This window comes from Rhinopithecus bieti, unplaced genomic scaffold, assembly GCF_001698545.2.
Source record: "Rhinopithecus bieti isolate Rb0 unplaced genomic scaffold, ASM169854v2 scaffold_49243, whole genome shotgun sequence".
NCBI classification, from domain to species: Eukaryota; Metazoa; Chordata; class Mammalia; order Primates; family Cercopithecidae; genus Rhinopithecus; species Rhinopithecus bieti.
The window spans coordinates 1-13,668 of NW_016819331.1; the positions used below are offsets into that span (position 1 = coordinate 1).

Here is a 13,668-nt window from a genome sequence, read left to right on the forward strand (position 1 = left end):
TCCATTTAGCCATTAATCCACTCTGTTCGACAGTGTCCCTTCCCTAGGAGCCCACCATAGGGTTGGAGTGACAGGTGGAGTGGGGGGGAGGAAAGACGGGGGCTGAAGAAGGAAGCTGATTGTCATCCCCCATCGCTGTCTCCTGCTTCCCACCCTCTAGTCCCTACCCCACTCTGGCCCAGATCTTGTTGCTGGACGAAGGCTGCTTGAGTGGTGTAATGTCATAAGGACGTTGAAAGTTAGTGCCAGGACTGGGACCACGACCATGCGCTCTCTGAGGCTGGATCCTGGGGTCTGCATCACATCTGTCCCCAAGGTCTGCAATGCCCACTGCCCCAGCCCCTTTCATACCTTGAAGACAGGCACCACATCCGTGTGGGAGTTGAGCAAGATGGAGGAGAGTGCAGGGTTGGTGCCTGGCCAGGTCAACACGGTCACCACATAGCCAGGTGCCACCTGGAGATGGTCAGGAGGGGAGGTGGTCTGAGCAGGGTGAGGAAGTGCCCAGGCCCACCTCCCTTCCCTGCTTAGGGCCCCAGGCTCACCTCCACTTTCTGACAGCCCAGGCCCAGCTGGCGGGCTCTCTCCTCAAAGAAGGCCACAGCAGCTCCTGGAGGCACAGAGTGTCTTGGGGCTGCTTCTGCCGTCCCCCAGCTTCCCACCAGCCCAGGCAGCCCCGAGAAGGGAGCACACCCAGAAATGGGCTGCTGCCTCCCCAACACACTCCATATCCCTCAGAGACACCTGCATTTCCATCCCCAAGAAAGAAGATGTTTTTGGCTAGTCAGTGACCCTTTCTGGAAGGCCAGGGGGACGTCCAGGGTTGCAGGAAGGTGTTATCTTCCTTAATTATGGGAAACTATGGCACAGAGACATGAAGAGATTCACCCACCATGTCTCAGCTGATTAATCACAGAGGAGGAATTTGGACCCATGTACATAATTCCCAGTCACCAGGTTTTTTGTTTGTTTGTTTTTTTCCTTTTTTGGGGGGGGGGGGCAGGGTCTCACTCTGTCACCAAGGCTGGAGTGAAGCGGTGCGATCTCGGCTCACTGCAACCTCGACCTCCCAGGCTCAAGCGATCCTCCCACCTCAACCTCCGCAGTAGCTGGGACTACAGGTGCGCCACCGTTCCTGACTAATTTTTGTATTTTTCTATAGAGACAAGAGTCTTGCCATGTTGCCCAAGCCAGTCTTGAACTCCTGGGCCCAAGCAATCTGCCAGCCTCAACCTCCTGAAGTGCTGGGATAAAAGGCAGGAGCCACCTCCCAGGCCCTAACCACCAAGCTTGATCCCCTAAGGGCTGTGGCCTTTGTCCAGCCTCAGTGGGCTTCTGGAGGGCTTCTCCTTCCCCTGTGGCTGCCTGAGGCTTCCCCCACCACTCCTGCCCTGGGGAGTGAGGTGAAGTTTTTCTTTAACCAGCTGCCAGGAGTAACCTTGGGCAGCAGCAGAGCGTCTGGGGAAAGGATTCCTCCATAACCTGGAGGGGCTGCCTCAGTCTATTTACTTGGGCAATGACTGGAGGGGTTGGGGAGCCATGTGGGACAGCAGAGGGGGGCTCAGCTGGGTGACAGGTGTTGGAGGCTGGTTTAGAGCACAGTCCCCGTCCGTTAGGCCCCGTCACAGGCTCTGGAACCACCGTCTTCTCACCATAGTCAGGCTTGGGCTGGACGGTGCGGATGCGCAGGTACTGGCGGAAGAGCGTCACTGATGGATGCTCCTCCTCGGGACCCTTGCTGGTCATGGCGCTGCGCGTGGTGAGCTGGGGGCAAAGTGAATGGCTAACTACCCCACCCAGTCCCTGGACCCGGTGCGCTCCTGCACACAGCCCGTCCCTAGGGCGGCTCCCGGATTTCCCACAGGGGTAGGATTTCCCATTAAGGAGCACCCATTCTGTTTCAGGCTCTGGGCTGTCCGCTTCCAGCACATTTCCTTATTTAATCCCCAAAAGAGCCCCATGAAGTTTGTGCTCAGAATGCTCACTTTACAGAGGAGAAAGCCGAGAGGCTCAGAGAGGTTCGAGGACAGCTCAGAGTAGCAGAGCGAAGTTTGAACCCAGACTTGTACTCCCTCATCCCTCAAAAATCAACAACAGCAAAAAACCCAACGCCTCCCAATTGCCCGGCTTTCAAGCCACGGAGCCCCAGTCCCTCTATCCCTCCCCAGGGCCCCCACCTCACTCTCCTGTCGCTGAGTTCACGCTCGCCTCCCAGCGCCCGCCCCTGACTGTGGCTTGGACTTAGGGTCCTGGCAGGTCCCCTGCGAGGTCGCAGGCTCAGGACCGCCCCGGTCCGCCCACCACGTGCCCGGGGCCGGATGTCGGGGCGGAGCCCAAAGACCGCCAGTGAGGGCCGTCCCAGCGCCCGCGGCCGCGTCGGCGCGGAAGTCCCCGCCCGCCTCTGGTTCGGGCCTCAGCGGGATTACTGGAGGCTTAGATCCGGATCCCGCCCCCGGGCAGCGGCCGCGGCAACCAGCGACGCCCGGTGAGCTGCGAGCTCCGGGCTGGCCCCGCCTTGACAGGCCCGCCCCGCCCCGCCCCACACGCCTGCCACTCCTGCCCCCGGAGCTCAGGAAGGTCCTGTCCCCTAAGGACGCCTCCTCTTTTAGCCCCCGGATAGGGCGGGAGGAAAAGGGTCCGCCCTGAGGCTCTGAAGATGCAGAGCTGTAAAGCCCTAGGCCTGCGCTCCTGCGATCCTTGGCAACAGCTCCCCTGTGCAGGCCCCTGTGCAGGCCTCAGCCCGTCGGGGACGTCCTCCTAACGCCTCAGCTCAGCTTGTACTGAAGTTATTGGTCATTATCTGTCTGCCCACACTGTGAGCTCCACTTCCTGCGAGGTTATGCCCCTGGCCATGCCGAGTCCGGACACTGTGCCAGAAATGGGAATAAACGCATGGACGAGAGCACGTGTGACGGTGTGAGCGTGCCACTGCGTGTGCAGTCTATCAGTGGGTATGACTGTGTATGGGACGTGTGAGATGGTGGGTGGGTGTGATGATGTCAGTGTGAGTGGATGCAGTTGTGACCCTGGATGACAGTGTGAGGAAACTGGCTCTTCTGCAGCCACCGGAGCGGGAGGCTAAACAGGCACAGGTGTACCACTGACCCCCTGCAGGCCACAGCTGCAGTTGCCCACTTGTGCCCCAGCTGCCCTTTGTACTCCCAGCCAGCTCTGCCCTCTGCTCCAGGGGCTGAGTCAGCTTGGGGAAGGGTGAGGGACAAAGACTTAAATCTCTAGGCCAAGGAGGCAGGCTGGGGGGAGGGGTTCTGTCCCACCTTTCCTGAGGTTTAAGTCTTGGCTGCTCACACATAACATGGGGGCAAATGAACTTTAACTGATAACAATGCTGGCTAATTCTTTATTTAGTTATTTTTTTGATACAGTCTCACTCTGTCATGTGGGCAACTAGATTTTAACTCATAACAATGCTGGCTAATTATTTACCTATTTATTCATGCGGGCAAATAGACTTTAACTCATAACAATGCTGGCTAATTATTTAGCTATTTATTTTTTTTGAGACAGAGTCTCACTCTGTTGCCCAGGCTGGAGTGCAGTGACTTGTTCTTGGCTGACTGCAATCTCCGCCTCCTGGGTTCAAGTGATTCTCCTGCCTCAGCCTCCAGAGTAGCTGGGACTACAGGTGCGTGCCACCACACTGGGCTAATTTTTGTATTTTTAGTAGAGACAGGGTTTGTCATGTTGGCCAGGTTGGTCTTGAACTCCCGACCTCAGGTGATCCACCTGGTTGGCCTCCCAAGGTGCTGGGATTACAGATGTGAGCCACTGTGCCCAGCCAATGCTGGCTAATTCTTTTTTTTTTTTTTTTTTCTGAGATGGAGCCTCACTCTGCCGCCCAGGCTGGAGTGCAATGGTGAGATCTTGGCTCACTGCAAGCTCCAACTCCCGAGTTCACGCCACCTCCTGGCTCAGCCTCCTGAGTAGTCGGGACTACTGTCACCCACCACTATGCACTATGCCTGGCTAATTTTTTGCATTTTTAGTAGAGATGGGTTTTCACCGTGTGAGCATTAGTCAGGATGGTCTCCATCTCCTGACCTCGTGATCCGCCCACCTCGGCCTCCCAAAGTGCTGCGATTACAGGTGTGAACCACTGCGCCCGGCCCAATGCTGGTTAATTTTTTTTTTTTTTTTTTTTTTTGAGAGAGTCTCGCTCTGTTGCCCACGCTGGAGAGCAGTGGCATGATCTCCGCTCACTGCAAGCTCCGCCTTCCGGGTTCACGCCATTCTCCTGCCTCAGCCTCCCAAGTAGCTGGGACTACAGGCACCTGCCACCACGCCCGGCTAGTTTTTTGTATTTTTTTTTTAGTAGAGACGGGGTTTCACCGTGTTAGCCAGGATGGTCTCGATCTCCTGACCTCGTGATCCGCCCGTCTCGGCCTCCCAAAGTGCTGGGATTACAGGCTTGAGCCACTGCGCCCGGCCAATGCTGGCTAATTCTTAAATCGCATTCCCCACACCCTCTTGGATCCTGACTCCCTCAGCTTGGCTGTCCGGACCCTGGATTTCCCACGAATCCCAGTGGTCATGCAGCAGCAGTAATACACCCTGCCTCCCACCAGCAATTCCCCAGCCTTATGTGGCTGAGTACTCAGTTATCCAGACTCATTCAGTCCTGTAACCACCCTCCAACCTAGGCACTGCCATCATACCCGTTTTACAGATGAGGAAACTCAGGCACAGAGTGGTGAGGCCAGGCACTTAGGAAGTGGCGCACTCTTAGCCTTCGCAGACTATTGGAGCATCCCCTCCAGCTCCCAGGCCCAAAGTAGTCCCAGACTTGCCTCCCACTCCCCTCTCTCCCACGGCACACCAGGAAATGGAACCTGTCACTTCCCAGGCAGGACAAATACGCTTTTTTATTGTGTCTGTGAGATGAAATGAGAAGTCCTGGCTGGGTCTGACCCTCTGGCCTCTGGCCTCCAATCCCAGAGGTTGTCTCCCTGGTCAGGGGAGGGTGGTGGTCCAGACTGTCCAAGCTCAGGCCAGGTCGGGACCTGGGAGTGGGTTAGTTCAAGGTAGATGGTCAAGGAAGGCAAGCAGGACAAGGTGGAAGTCTTGCGGCTTGTGGAGGTAGCAGGCATGGCCCGCATTGCGTAGCTTCACCACAGAGTGGTTGGGCAGGTGGCGGAGCTGCCGCAGTGACTCTGGAGCCAGGATGTGGTCCAGCTCTCCATACAGGATAAGGGTTGGAGTCTGCAGGGCAAGGCAGGGGGCTGTGATCTTGGGGCCTGATGAGTTTCTGACCCCCAAGCCACTTCCTAGGAAGCCTTCCCCAACACCATCCAACTCTTCCTTCCAAGATCAGGGATAAGGCCATGTCCTGCCAAGTAAGACTTGAGTCTTGAACCCCCCCAAGCCAGAGACAGGGTGCCAGGGCCTTTGAGATCCTTCTCCCAGTACCTTCACAGCCCAGAATTGTTCCTGGGTGTAGTTCTGAGTGGAGGTGGGTGCAATGGGCACGAATCCATGTAGCTGGTGGTGGCCTCGCATCAGGAAGGGCAGGGCATAGTGGCCACTCAGCGAGGGGCTCACCAACACGGCATTCTGTACCTCCAGGTCCCGCAGCGCCCGCTCCAGCAATGCTGCCCGCCCTGCTTCTGTGCTTGCCTCCTTTGAAGGTGCCGAGTTCCCAAAACCTAGGAACAGCAGCAGGTACCAGCTGAGGGGCAATGGGAAAGAGCACAAGACTTCCTGCCCACCACAGTGGGGGAAAAAGTTGGGGACCAGTGGCACTGGCACACACTACCTAAAACTGCCCAGAAGCTATTTTCTGGCAATGTAATATGCCTGTTAGAAAAGCATATCTTGAAGGCCAGGCGCGGTGGCTCAAGCCTGTAATCCCAGCACTTTGGGAGGCCGAGACAGGTGGATCACGAGGTCAGGAGATCGAGACCATCCTGGCTAACACGGTGAAACCCCGTCTCTACTAAAAAATACAAAAAAACTAGCCGGGCAAGGTGGCGGGCATCTGTAGTCCCAGCTACTCGGGAGGCTGAGGCAGGAGAATGGTGTAAACCCGGGAGGCGGAGTTTGCAGTGAGCCGAGATAGCGCCACTGCACTCCAGCCTGGGCGATAGAGCGAGACTCCGTCTCTCAAAAAAAAAAAAAAGAAAAGAAAAGCATATCTTGGCCGGGTGTGGTGGCTCACGCCTGTAATCCCAGCACTTTGGGAGGCTGAGGTAGGCAGATCCCCTGAGGTCAGGAGTTCGAGACCAGCCTGGCGAACATGGAGAAACTCTGTCTGTACTAAAAAAACCCACAAAAATTAGCTGGGTGTGGTGGCAGGCGCCTGAAATCCCAGCTTCTTGAGGCTGAGGCAGGAGGATTGCTGGAGCCCAGGAGGCGGAGGTTGCAGTAAGCCAAGATGGTGCCACTGCACTGCAGCCTGGGTGACAGAGTGAGACTCTGTCTCAGAAAAAAAAAAAAAAAAGGAAAAGAAAAGCGTATCTTTCATTCATCTAATATTAGCAAAATGAAAAGACTGAAATAACACCCAGTGTTGGGGGAGACGTGGGGAAATGTGCACTTTCATACATGACAGATGAGAAGATAAATCCATACAGTGTTTTTGGAGGATGATGTAGTAGTTATCTAAATTTAAAAGTGCATGGCCTGGCGGCTGAGCGCGGTGGCTCATGCCTGTAATCCCAGCATTTTAGGAAGCCAAGGCGGGTGGATCATGAGGTCAGGAGTTTGAGACCAGCCTGATCAACATGGTGAAACCCTGTCTCTACTAAAAATACAAAAATTAGCTGGGCGTGGTGGTGCGCGCATGTAATTCCAACTACTTGGAAGTCTGAGGTAGGAGAATCACTTGAACCCAGGAGGTGGAGGTTGCAGTGAGCCGAGTACGAGGCACTGCGCTCCAGCCAGGGAGACAGAGCAAGACTCCGTCTAAAAAAAAAAAAAAAAAAAAAACCACGTCCTTTGGCCCATCAATTGTCCTCAGTAGCTACCCTAGAGAAATTATTGCTTACATGTTCAAAGAAGCATGTCCAAGGATGCTTTAGCTACTACATTGCTTGAACATTCCGCCAGTAGAAGAATGGCTGGATAAAGCCTGTCCATCCCTTCTGTGGGACACACTGCAGGGTTAACAATAGAGAGGGAGGTTTGAAGGGACCGGCATGATCTTTGAGACATGATGTAGGGAGAGAAAACCAAGCTGCAGATGGATGTGCTAAGCAGGCAAGACACCAATCATGTTTACAGCCCTCACCAGACAATTCTCTATATTGTCTGCATCTTTATGTGTGGGAATGCCCAGAAGAGGGTGTGGCATCCCCTAAACTTCTTAGAGAGGGAGAGAAATGGGGCACCGGTCTCTGAGAGCTTCGCTATTTTTTAGTTTTTTTTTTATCCTCTATGATTCGATGACATTTTTAAATTTTTTTAATGACAAGAATGATAGCATAAATCATTTGTGTACTTAAAAACACAAAACCTATATAGTTTGTCATAGAAAGTACACTGCTTGGCCGGGCACAGTGGCTCACGCCTGTAATCCCAGCACTTTGGGAGGCTGAGGTGGGCAAATCACCTGAGGTCGGGAGTTCAAGACCAGCTTGGCCAGCATGGTGAAACCCTATCTCCACTAAAAATAGAAAAATTAGCCAGGTGTGGTGGCAGGCACCTGTAATCCCAGCTACTTGGGAAGCTAAGGCAGGAGAATCGCTTGAACCCAGGAGGCGGAAGTTGCAGTGAGCTGAGATTGCGCCATTGTACTCTAGCCTGGGTGAAAAAGCGAGACTCTGTCTCAAAAAATATATATAAATAAAATAAAAAAAGAAAGTACACTGCTTGTGAAGAGTTTTTATTTGCTCCGTGACCTAGAATTCACACTAGTTTTCGTGGTAGAAAATGAAAACACAGACTTTTTCATGGTGCCTCCTCATGTTGTGACCTGCCACTGCTTGTCCAGACACTAGGGTCCAGTTGCCCCCCAGCCACACCTTAGGGCTTCCCTAGACAAAGGGGTGGGGGTGCTCACCTGGAAGGTCAAGGGCCACGGCCCGGTAGCCCCTCTGTGACAGTAGCTGCAGTGTGCCCAGCTGCTCCCACGTGTGAGAGTTAAAGGCCTTTCCATGAAGCAGCACCACCTCCACCCTGCAGGCACATGGGAATGTGTATCCTGGGGACCTGGTGTAGCCAGCCTTTCTTTATTCCTAGGCTTCTCCCATTGCCCTCCCAGGCCCTGAGCACCCTGAGTATAATGGAGGTCCCACACAGGGACTCCCCTTGGGCCTAGTCCCTCCACTAGACCCTTGGGGCAGCACCTACCTGTGTGCCCGGTTGAGTGGGAGCACCTCGCGATAAAAGATGGGGGAGTTGCCAGGAGTAAGACCAGCCAGGACAGTGACATTGGGGTCTCCCCAGAGCCAGGAATTCTGCTCTGGGGGGCCTGGCAGCCCCACATACAGTAGGAAGATGAGCAGCAGACCCAGGCCCAGCAGGGCTACCTGGGACCGGCTCATGGAGGTCTGTACCACAGTCTGGAGGAAGAGAGGAGAGGGAAAAGAGGCTGGGACCGAGCCCCTACAAGGACCCCTGGATCCTATCCCAAAAACCCACCCAGAGTCCCCAGCAGAGGAAGAGCTGTAGCCCTTGCCCTTTCCCTTGCTATGGGCAAAGTTCTGGGGGTTCATGCTCAACTACTCCACATGCCAGGGCAAATGCTCAGATACCTCAGTGTGAGGAGGTGCATCTGAGGTGTCCTCTGGCACACAGCATGCTCAGTGACCGCCACCATCATGAGATCAACTGAAACCACTTCCGTTCATCAAGCGCTTATGACAGCAGGCCCTGAGTGTGGCACTTTATATACAACGTTCTTTTCCACCAAGAACGCTGGGGAGCAGATGTGATTACAGGTCTCTTACAGGTGAGGAAATGGAGGCTCAGAGAGGTACATTCTCTTGCCCAAAGTGCCAAGTAGCAAGTGGGGGAATTGGGGTTTGAACCTAGGAATGGGCTTCTAACTAACTACCAGGCCACACTTGGTTTGCCAAGGAGGAACCCGTGGAGCTGGGAGGTGATGGATGAACTGGAGCCTTGCAGGTGGAAAAAGCGGTGAGGGCCATCAAAGGAGAAAGACTGCGTGCAAAGGGACCTCCCACTTAAAGGCATGTTTGGAAATGGTTCTTTTAATCTCGCTGCATTTAATACTGCTAAAATCAGAATACGTTTTACAATCGCATTATAACTAACGGTCTAACCCAGCTGTTATGACGAGGCTCACAGTGAATGTCTGTAATAGAGGAAAATGCTGAGGAGTGAGGGGCTGCAGGGCCAGGGAGGAGCATGGTACACCCAGAAATGAAAAACACAGCGTCGAGGTTGCAGAGATGAATGCTACTCCCCATCCCATACACAGACAGCTTCTGGCCAAATGACCTGCTTTGTGGACTCCTCCAGTCTGGGGTCTCTGCCACCCCAGAGGACAGCCCTTAGGACCCAGGACTCAAATTGGGCAGGCCTTTGAGACTGCCACTTCCTGGCCTCGTGTCTTCAGTTTGTCAGTAAAATGGGATAACCTCGTGGCTGCCCTCCTAAGCTTCCTGTGAGATTTAGATAATACCGTGGACTGGATCAGGGCTGTTCCTGCCATTTCTTGGGCCTAGGATGAGCACGCCTGCTTCCTTCCCGGAGTCCAGCAAACATATCTTTATTTATTTTTATGTTTCTGAGACGGAGTCTTGCTCTGTCACCCAGGCTGGAGTGCAGTGGCACAATCTCGGCTCACTGCAACCTCCGTCTCCCGGGTTCAAGCGATTCTCCTGCCTCAGCCTCCCGAATAGCTGGGATTACAGGCGCTCGCCACCGCGCCCGGCTAAGTTTTCTATTTTTTAGTAGAAACCGGGTTTCACCATGTTGTTCAGGCTGTTCTCAAACTCCTGACCTCGTGATCCACCCACCTCGGCCTCCCAGAGTGCTGAGATTACAGGTGTGAGCCACTGCGCCCGGCCAGCACATCTTTGTTGAGTGCCAATTGGGCGTCTGCCCGAGCTAGGAGCCGGGGCCCGTCTTGGGTCCTATTCATCCTTCTGGGATGTTTTAGGAATGTTTCCTGAGCCTGCATCCCCAGGCTTCGGAGTGGGGCAGTTTGTGGGCCACAGCAGCAGCCTTTCTGCTGTTTCTGGAAAACCAGGACCTAGTGGAGGAAGACCGCATTCCTCTTTTCTTCGAGACCACGAACAACCTCAGACGCACGTCTCTAACAGGGCGTTAGCCCAGGTTCCCACCGGGCGCGAGGGACCGTTCCTTGTAGTCCACTCGGGGCGCCCCCGCGCCTCTCCAAGTAGGGAAGGGTGGGGCTTAGGCTGTTGCCTTGGCAACCCAGGGTGTTCGCAGTACTAGACAACTGTAGCCGACCTGCAGCCGGCCGCCTGGGGGGATATGCGAGGGGCAGGGTAAACTGTGCCCGTGTTGGGTCACTGGAATATGCGTTGACAATAATACACAGGTGCACACAAGCACAAATACAAATCTTGCCCCCACACGCTTTTCTTTTGCACAAGCTATTCCCTGCATGTACATGCAGCCTCCTTGCACACACACTGGCCCGTGTGCAATCAATCCCTTCCATTTAGTAATGGTATTCTCTAAATCACGCACGCACTCAGGCATCAGGAAGCCAGAGAGACTGATGGAGGTGCACGCTTTCAAAACCACAGGCTGATCCTCATACTCAAGCACGGTCATACACACAACCGTAAAACTACACACTCACACAAGAAAGGCACATGCATAGGAAAGCAGACACACACACACAAACCCTCAGAAATGCACACACGCAGACAGGTAGACATATACCCTTAAAATCACACGCACACGGCCGGGCGCGGTGGCTCAAGCCTGTAATCCCAGCACTTTGGGAGGCCAAGACGGGTGGATCACGAGGTCAGGAGATCGAGACCATCCTGGCTAACACGGTGAAACCCCGTCTCTACTAAAAAATACAAAAAGCTAACCGGTCGAGGTGGTGGGCGCCTGTAGTCCCAGCTACTCGGGAGGCTGAGGCAGGAGAATGGCGTAAACCCGGGAGGCGGAGGTTCCAGCGAGCTGAGATCCGGCCACTGCACTCCAGCCTGGGCGACAGAGCGAGACTCCGTCTCAAAAAAAAAAAAAAAAAAAAAAAAAAAAAAAAAAAAAAAAATCACACGCACACAGAAATACACTAGGAAGACATAGGCCGACACAAGCAGGCAGACATCAACGAACACACTCCCCCCACCAATATAAGCGCGCAGAAACACACTGACGGACACCACGCAGACACATGAGCGTACACATACACCCAGACCCCCAAGAACACACGCAGACCCTACGTGCACACACACAACCCGCGCACACAGACAACACGCGCGCACACGCACACTGGCGGCCCTAGCGTCTGCTTCTTCCGCGGGACTCTGCCCCGGGGCAAGGGGCGGGGTAAAGATGGCCCGCCCCCGGGCCACCGGCCGGCCTCCGTACCCGGGGAGACTCACCGGGCCGAACGGGATGAGCGGGCGGGCCCCGCCCAGGCGGAACCAGCAGCCGCACAGCGCCCCGACCATGGCTGCCTCCGCAGCTCCGCGGGCCGCTCCGGCTCTAGAAAGCCAGGACCGCGGCCACCTAGGCGCGCCTGCGCACTCCGCAGCCGCGGGCCTGCAGCCCAGTTACCGAGTCGTCTGCGCGAAGGGGGTGCTGGGAGCAGAGCCCAAATGCTCTCTGGCCCGCCCCCTGCCCAGATTTCGGAATTGTTTTTGGCTTGAAGGATGGCGGAGAGCCATGTGGCTTCTTCCGAGTGGAACATCTCCACTCTCGCTCTGTTCTCTGGCCTGTATAATGGAGTTAAGGATAAAACCCACAGCACAGGGTTGTTCTAGGTTCTTAAGGACGGGTCAAGCCTCAGAACAGTGTCCGGAGCAGAAGCCTCATTGTGTAAATGTCAGATATTGTTATGCAGCAGCTCCAGGTCTTGGCCCAGCCACTTTCCTGACTCCTACCCACTCCACCCCAACACCTCCCCGACGCACACCCACGGTCAGAGCCTGGACCGGCCCTGGGCTCCTTCACATCTACTCATGGCGGCTACCCTGGTTGGTGATGCGTTACCAACGTCTGGGCTGTCCCAGGCCCAAGGCTCCGCGTGGCTACCAGGCCCAGCACTGGGAGGCTGTGCAGAGCGTGGCGTTTACTCTTTATTGCTACTCTGCAGAGGTTGGCAACATATGACCCGCTCTACAGGAAGGAAACAGGTTCGGAGGCATTGGGAAAACGATCAAGGCCACTTGGTTGGACACTGGCGGAGCCTCGCACTCAAACCTGTCCCGCCTCAACTCCGTGCCAGGCCAACAACTCGCCCTGGGCAGTTCTGGCTGGGGATAAGGGGGATGGGGAGCCGGAAGAGAGCAGCAAGGATGCGATCCCGAAGGAACTTTCCTCCTCAGACTGCTCCATGTCCATGTGGGGCAGGTCGCTGAGGAGTTCGAAACCGTGCTCAGTACCGAGTTTGGGTCATGTGGGACCAAGTGGCTTGGGGAAACTGACGCAGCTGTGAGAAGAACGAGTTGAGCGGAGCCTATGGACCCTGCGAGCTTGTGACCACAAGAGGGCGCCCCGGAGCACGGCCCAGTCCCCGCCCCTGCTGGATGGGGACCGGCCTCTTCTCCCACCATTCCTCCGCCGGGTCTAATTCACCGCCAGTACGCGTCTGCTTCCAGTCTGCGCGAGTCCACACAGCTCCCCAGGTACCCACCCTGCGCTCCTGACCCTTTCTTCTCTCCAGTCAAAACCCAACCCCACCTACCCCAAGTCTTCGTTTTTCGGATCCCTGGGTCCCCTCCTTGGGGGTTGCCACCATTCCCTCCCCGTGCTCCCTGCCACACCTAGCGAGCCAGAACCGTGGTCCGCGGAAGCAACCTGACCGCGAGGTCAACGCGTTGGGCCCCAGGTGGCAGCGCGTTGAGCACCCCACGTCCCCGGCGCGTCGCCTTTCCCACTGGGCTCTTCGGTTTCCGCCTCTAGAAAATGGGCTTTCCGGTGTGGAGGTGCGCGCCTGTGGTTCCAACTACTGGGGGTGAATGCCGGGAGAATCACTTGAGCTCAGGAAGGTCAAGGCTGCAGTGAGCCATGATTGCGCCACTGCACTCCAACGTGGGCGACAGAGCGAGACAACTTCTCTTAAAAAAAAAAAAAAAAAAGAAAATGGGCTTTTAGTCCCGGCGCGGTGGCTCACGCCTGTAATCCCGGCACTTTGGGAGGCCAAGATGGGCGGATCGCTTGAGGTCAGGAGTTCCAGACCAGCCCGGCCAACATGACGAAACCCTGTTTCTACCAAAAAATACAAAATTAGGCCAGGTGCAGTGGCTCACGCCTGTAATCCCAGCACTTTGGGAGGCCAAGGCAGGCGGATCACGAGGTCAGGAGATCGAGACCATCCTGGCTAACACGGTGAAACCCCGTCGCTACTAAAAAAAATACAAAGAAGTAGCCGGGTGTGGTGGCAGGCTCCTGTAGTCCCAGCCAGGCGGGAGGCTGAGGCCGGAGAATGGCGTGAACCCAGGAGGCGGGGCTTGCAGTGAGCGGAGATGCGCCACTGCACTCCAGCCTGGGCGACAGAGCGATACTCCCTCTCAAGAAAATAAAAAAAAAAAAAAA

The 13,668-nt window shown here is 55.3% G+C and overlaps 3 protein-coding genes across 8 annotated transcripts in view; 1 reads left to right on the forward strand and 2 right to left on the reverse strand.

Annotated features, from left to right (window-relative positions):
• Positions 1 to 319: 319 nt before the first annotated feature.
• Positions 320 to 2,484, reverse strand: ACY1 (aminoacylase 1). The gene is made up of 4 exons (XM_017858829.1): positions 2,178 to 2,484; positions 1,653 to 1,764; positions 546 to 610; positions 320 to 456 (listed from the first exon to the last, which is right to left on the reverse strand). The coding sequence occupies exons 2-4, from the start codon at positions 1,744 to 1,746 to the stop codon at positions 346 to 348; spliced, it is 270 nt and encodes an 89-aa protein (XP_017714318.1). The 5' UTR covers positions 1,747 to 1,764; positions 2,178 to 2,484; the 3' UTR covers positions 320 to 345.
• Positions 2,485 to 4,850: 2,366 nt separating this feature from the next.
• On the reverse strand, positions 4,851 to 13,133 carry ABHD14A (abhydrolase domain containing 14A). Of its 5 annotated transcripts, none has more exons than XM_017858824.1 (5): positions 12,818 to 13,133; positions 8,305 to 8,516; positions 8,015 to 8,130; positions 5,425 to 5,660; positions 4,851 to 5,217 (listed from the first exon to the last, which is right to left on the reverse strand). In XM_017858824.1, exons 1-5 carry the CDS (start codon positions 12,869 to 12,871, stop codon positions 5,035 to 5,037), a joined length of 801 nt encoding a protein of 266 aa, XP_017714313.1. In that variant the 5' UTR covers positions 12,872 to 13,133; the 3' UTR covers positions 4,851 to 5,034. The 5 variants fall into 5 exon arrangements, with proteins under 5 accessions (XP_017714313.1, XP_017714314.1, XP_017714312.1 ...); XM_017858825.1 differs by having other exon boundaries at positions 12,897 to 13,131; XM_017858823.1 differs by lacking the exon at positions 12,818 to 13,133 and adding an exon at positions 11,514 to 12,002.
• ABHD14B (abhydrolase domain containing 14B) overlaps positions 12,087 to 13,668 on the forward strand; it is a 6,848-nt gene continuing 5,266 nt past the window's right edge. For both annotated transcript variants that reach the window (XM_017858828.1, XM_017858827.1), the window contains exon 1: positions 12,087 to 12,758. Coding sequence is in view for 1 of the 2 variants with exons in the window: in XM_017858827.1 (XP_017714316.1) it covers positions 12,660 to 12,758 (99 nt within the window). In the remaining variant the exon portion in view is untranslated. The remainder of the gene's footprint in view (positions 12,759 to 13,668) is intronic.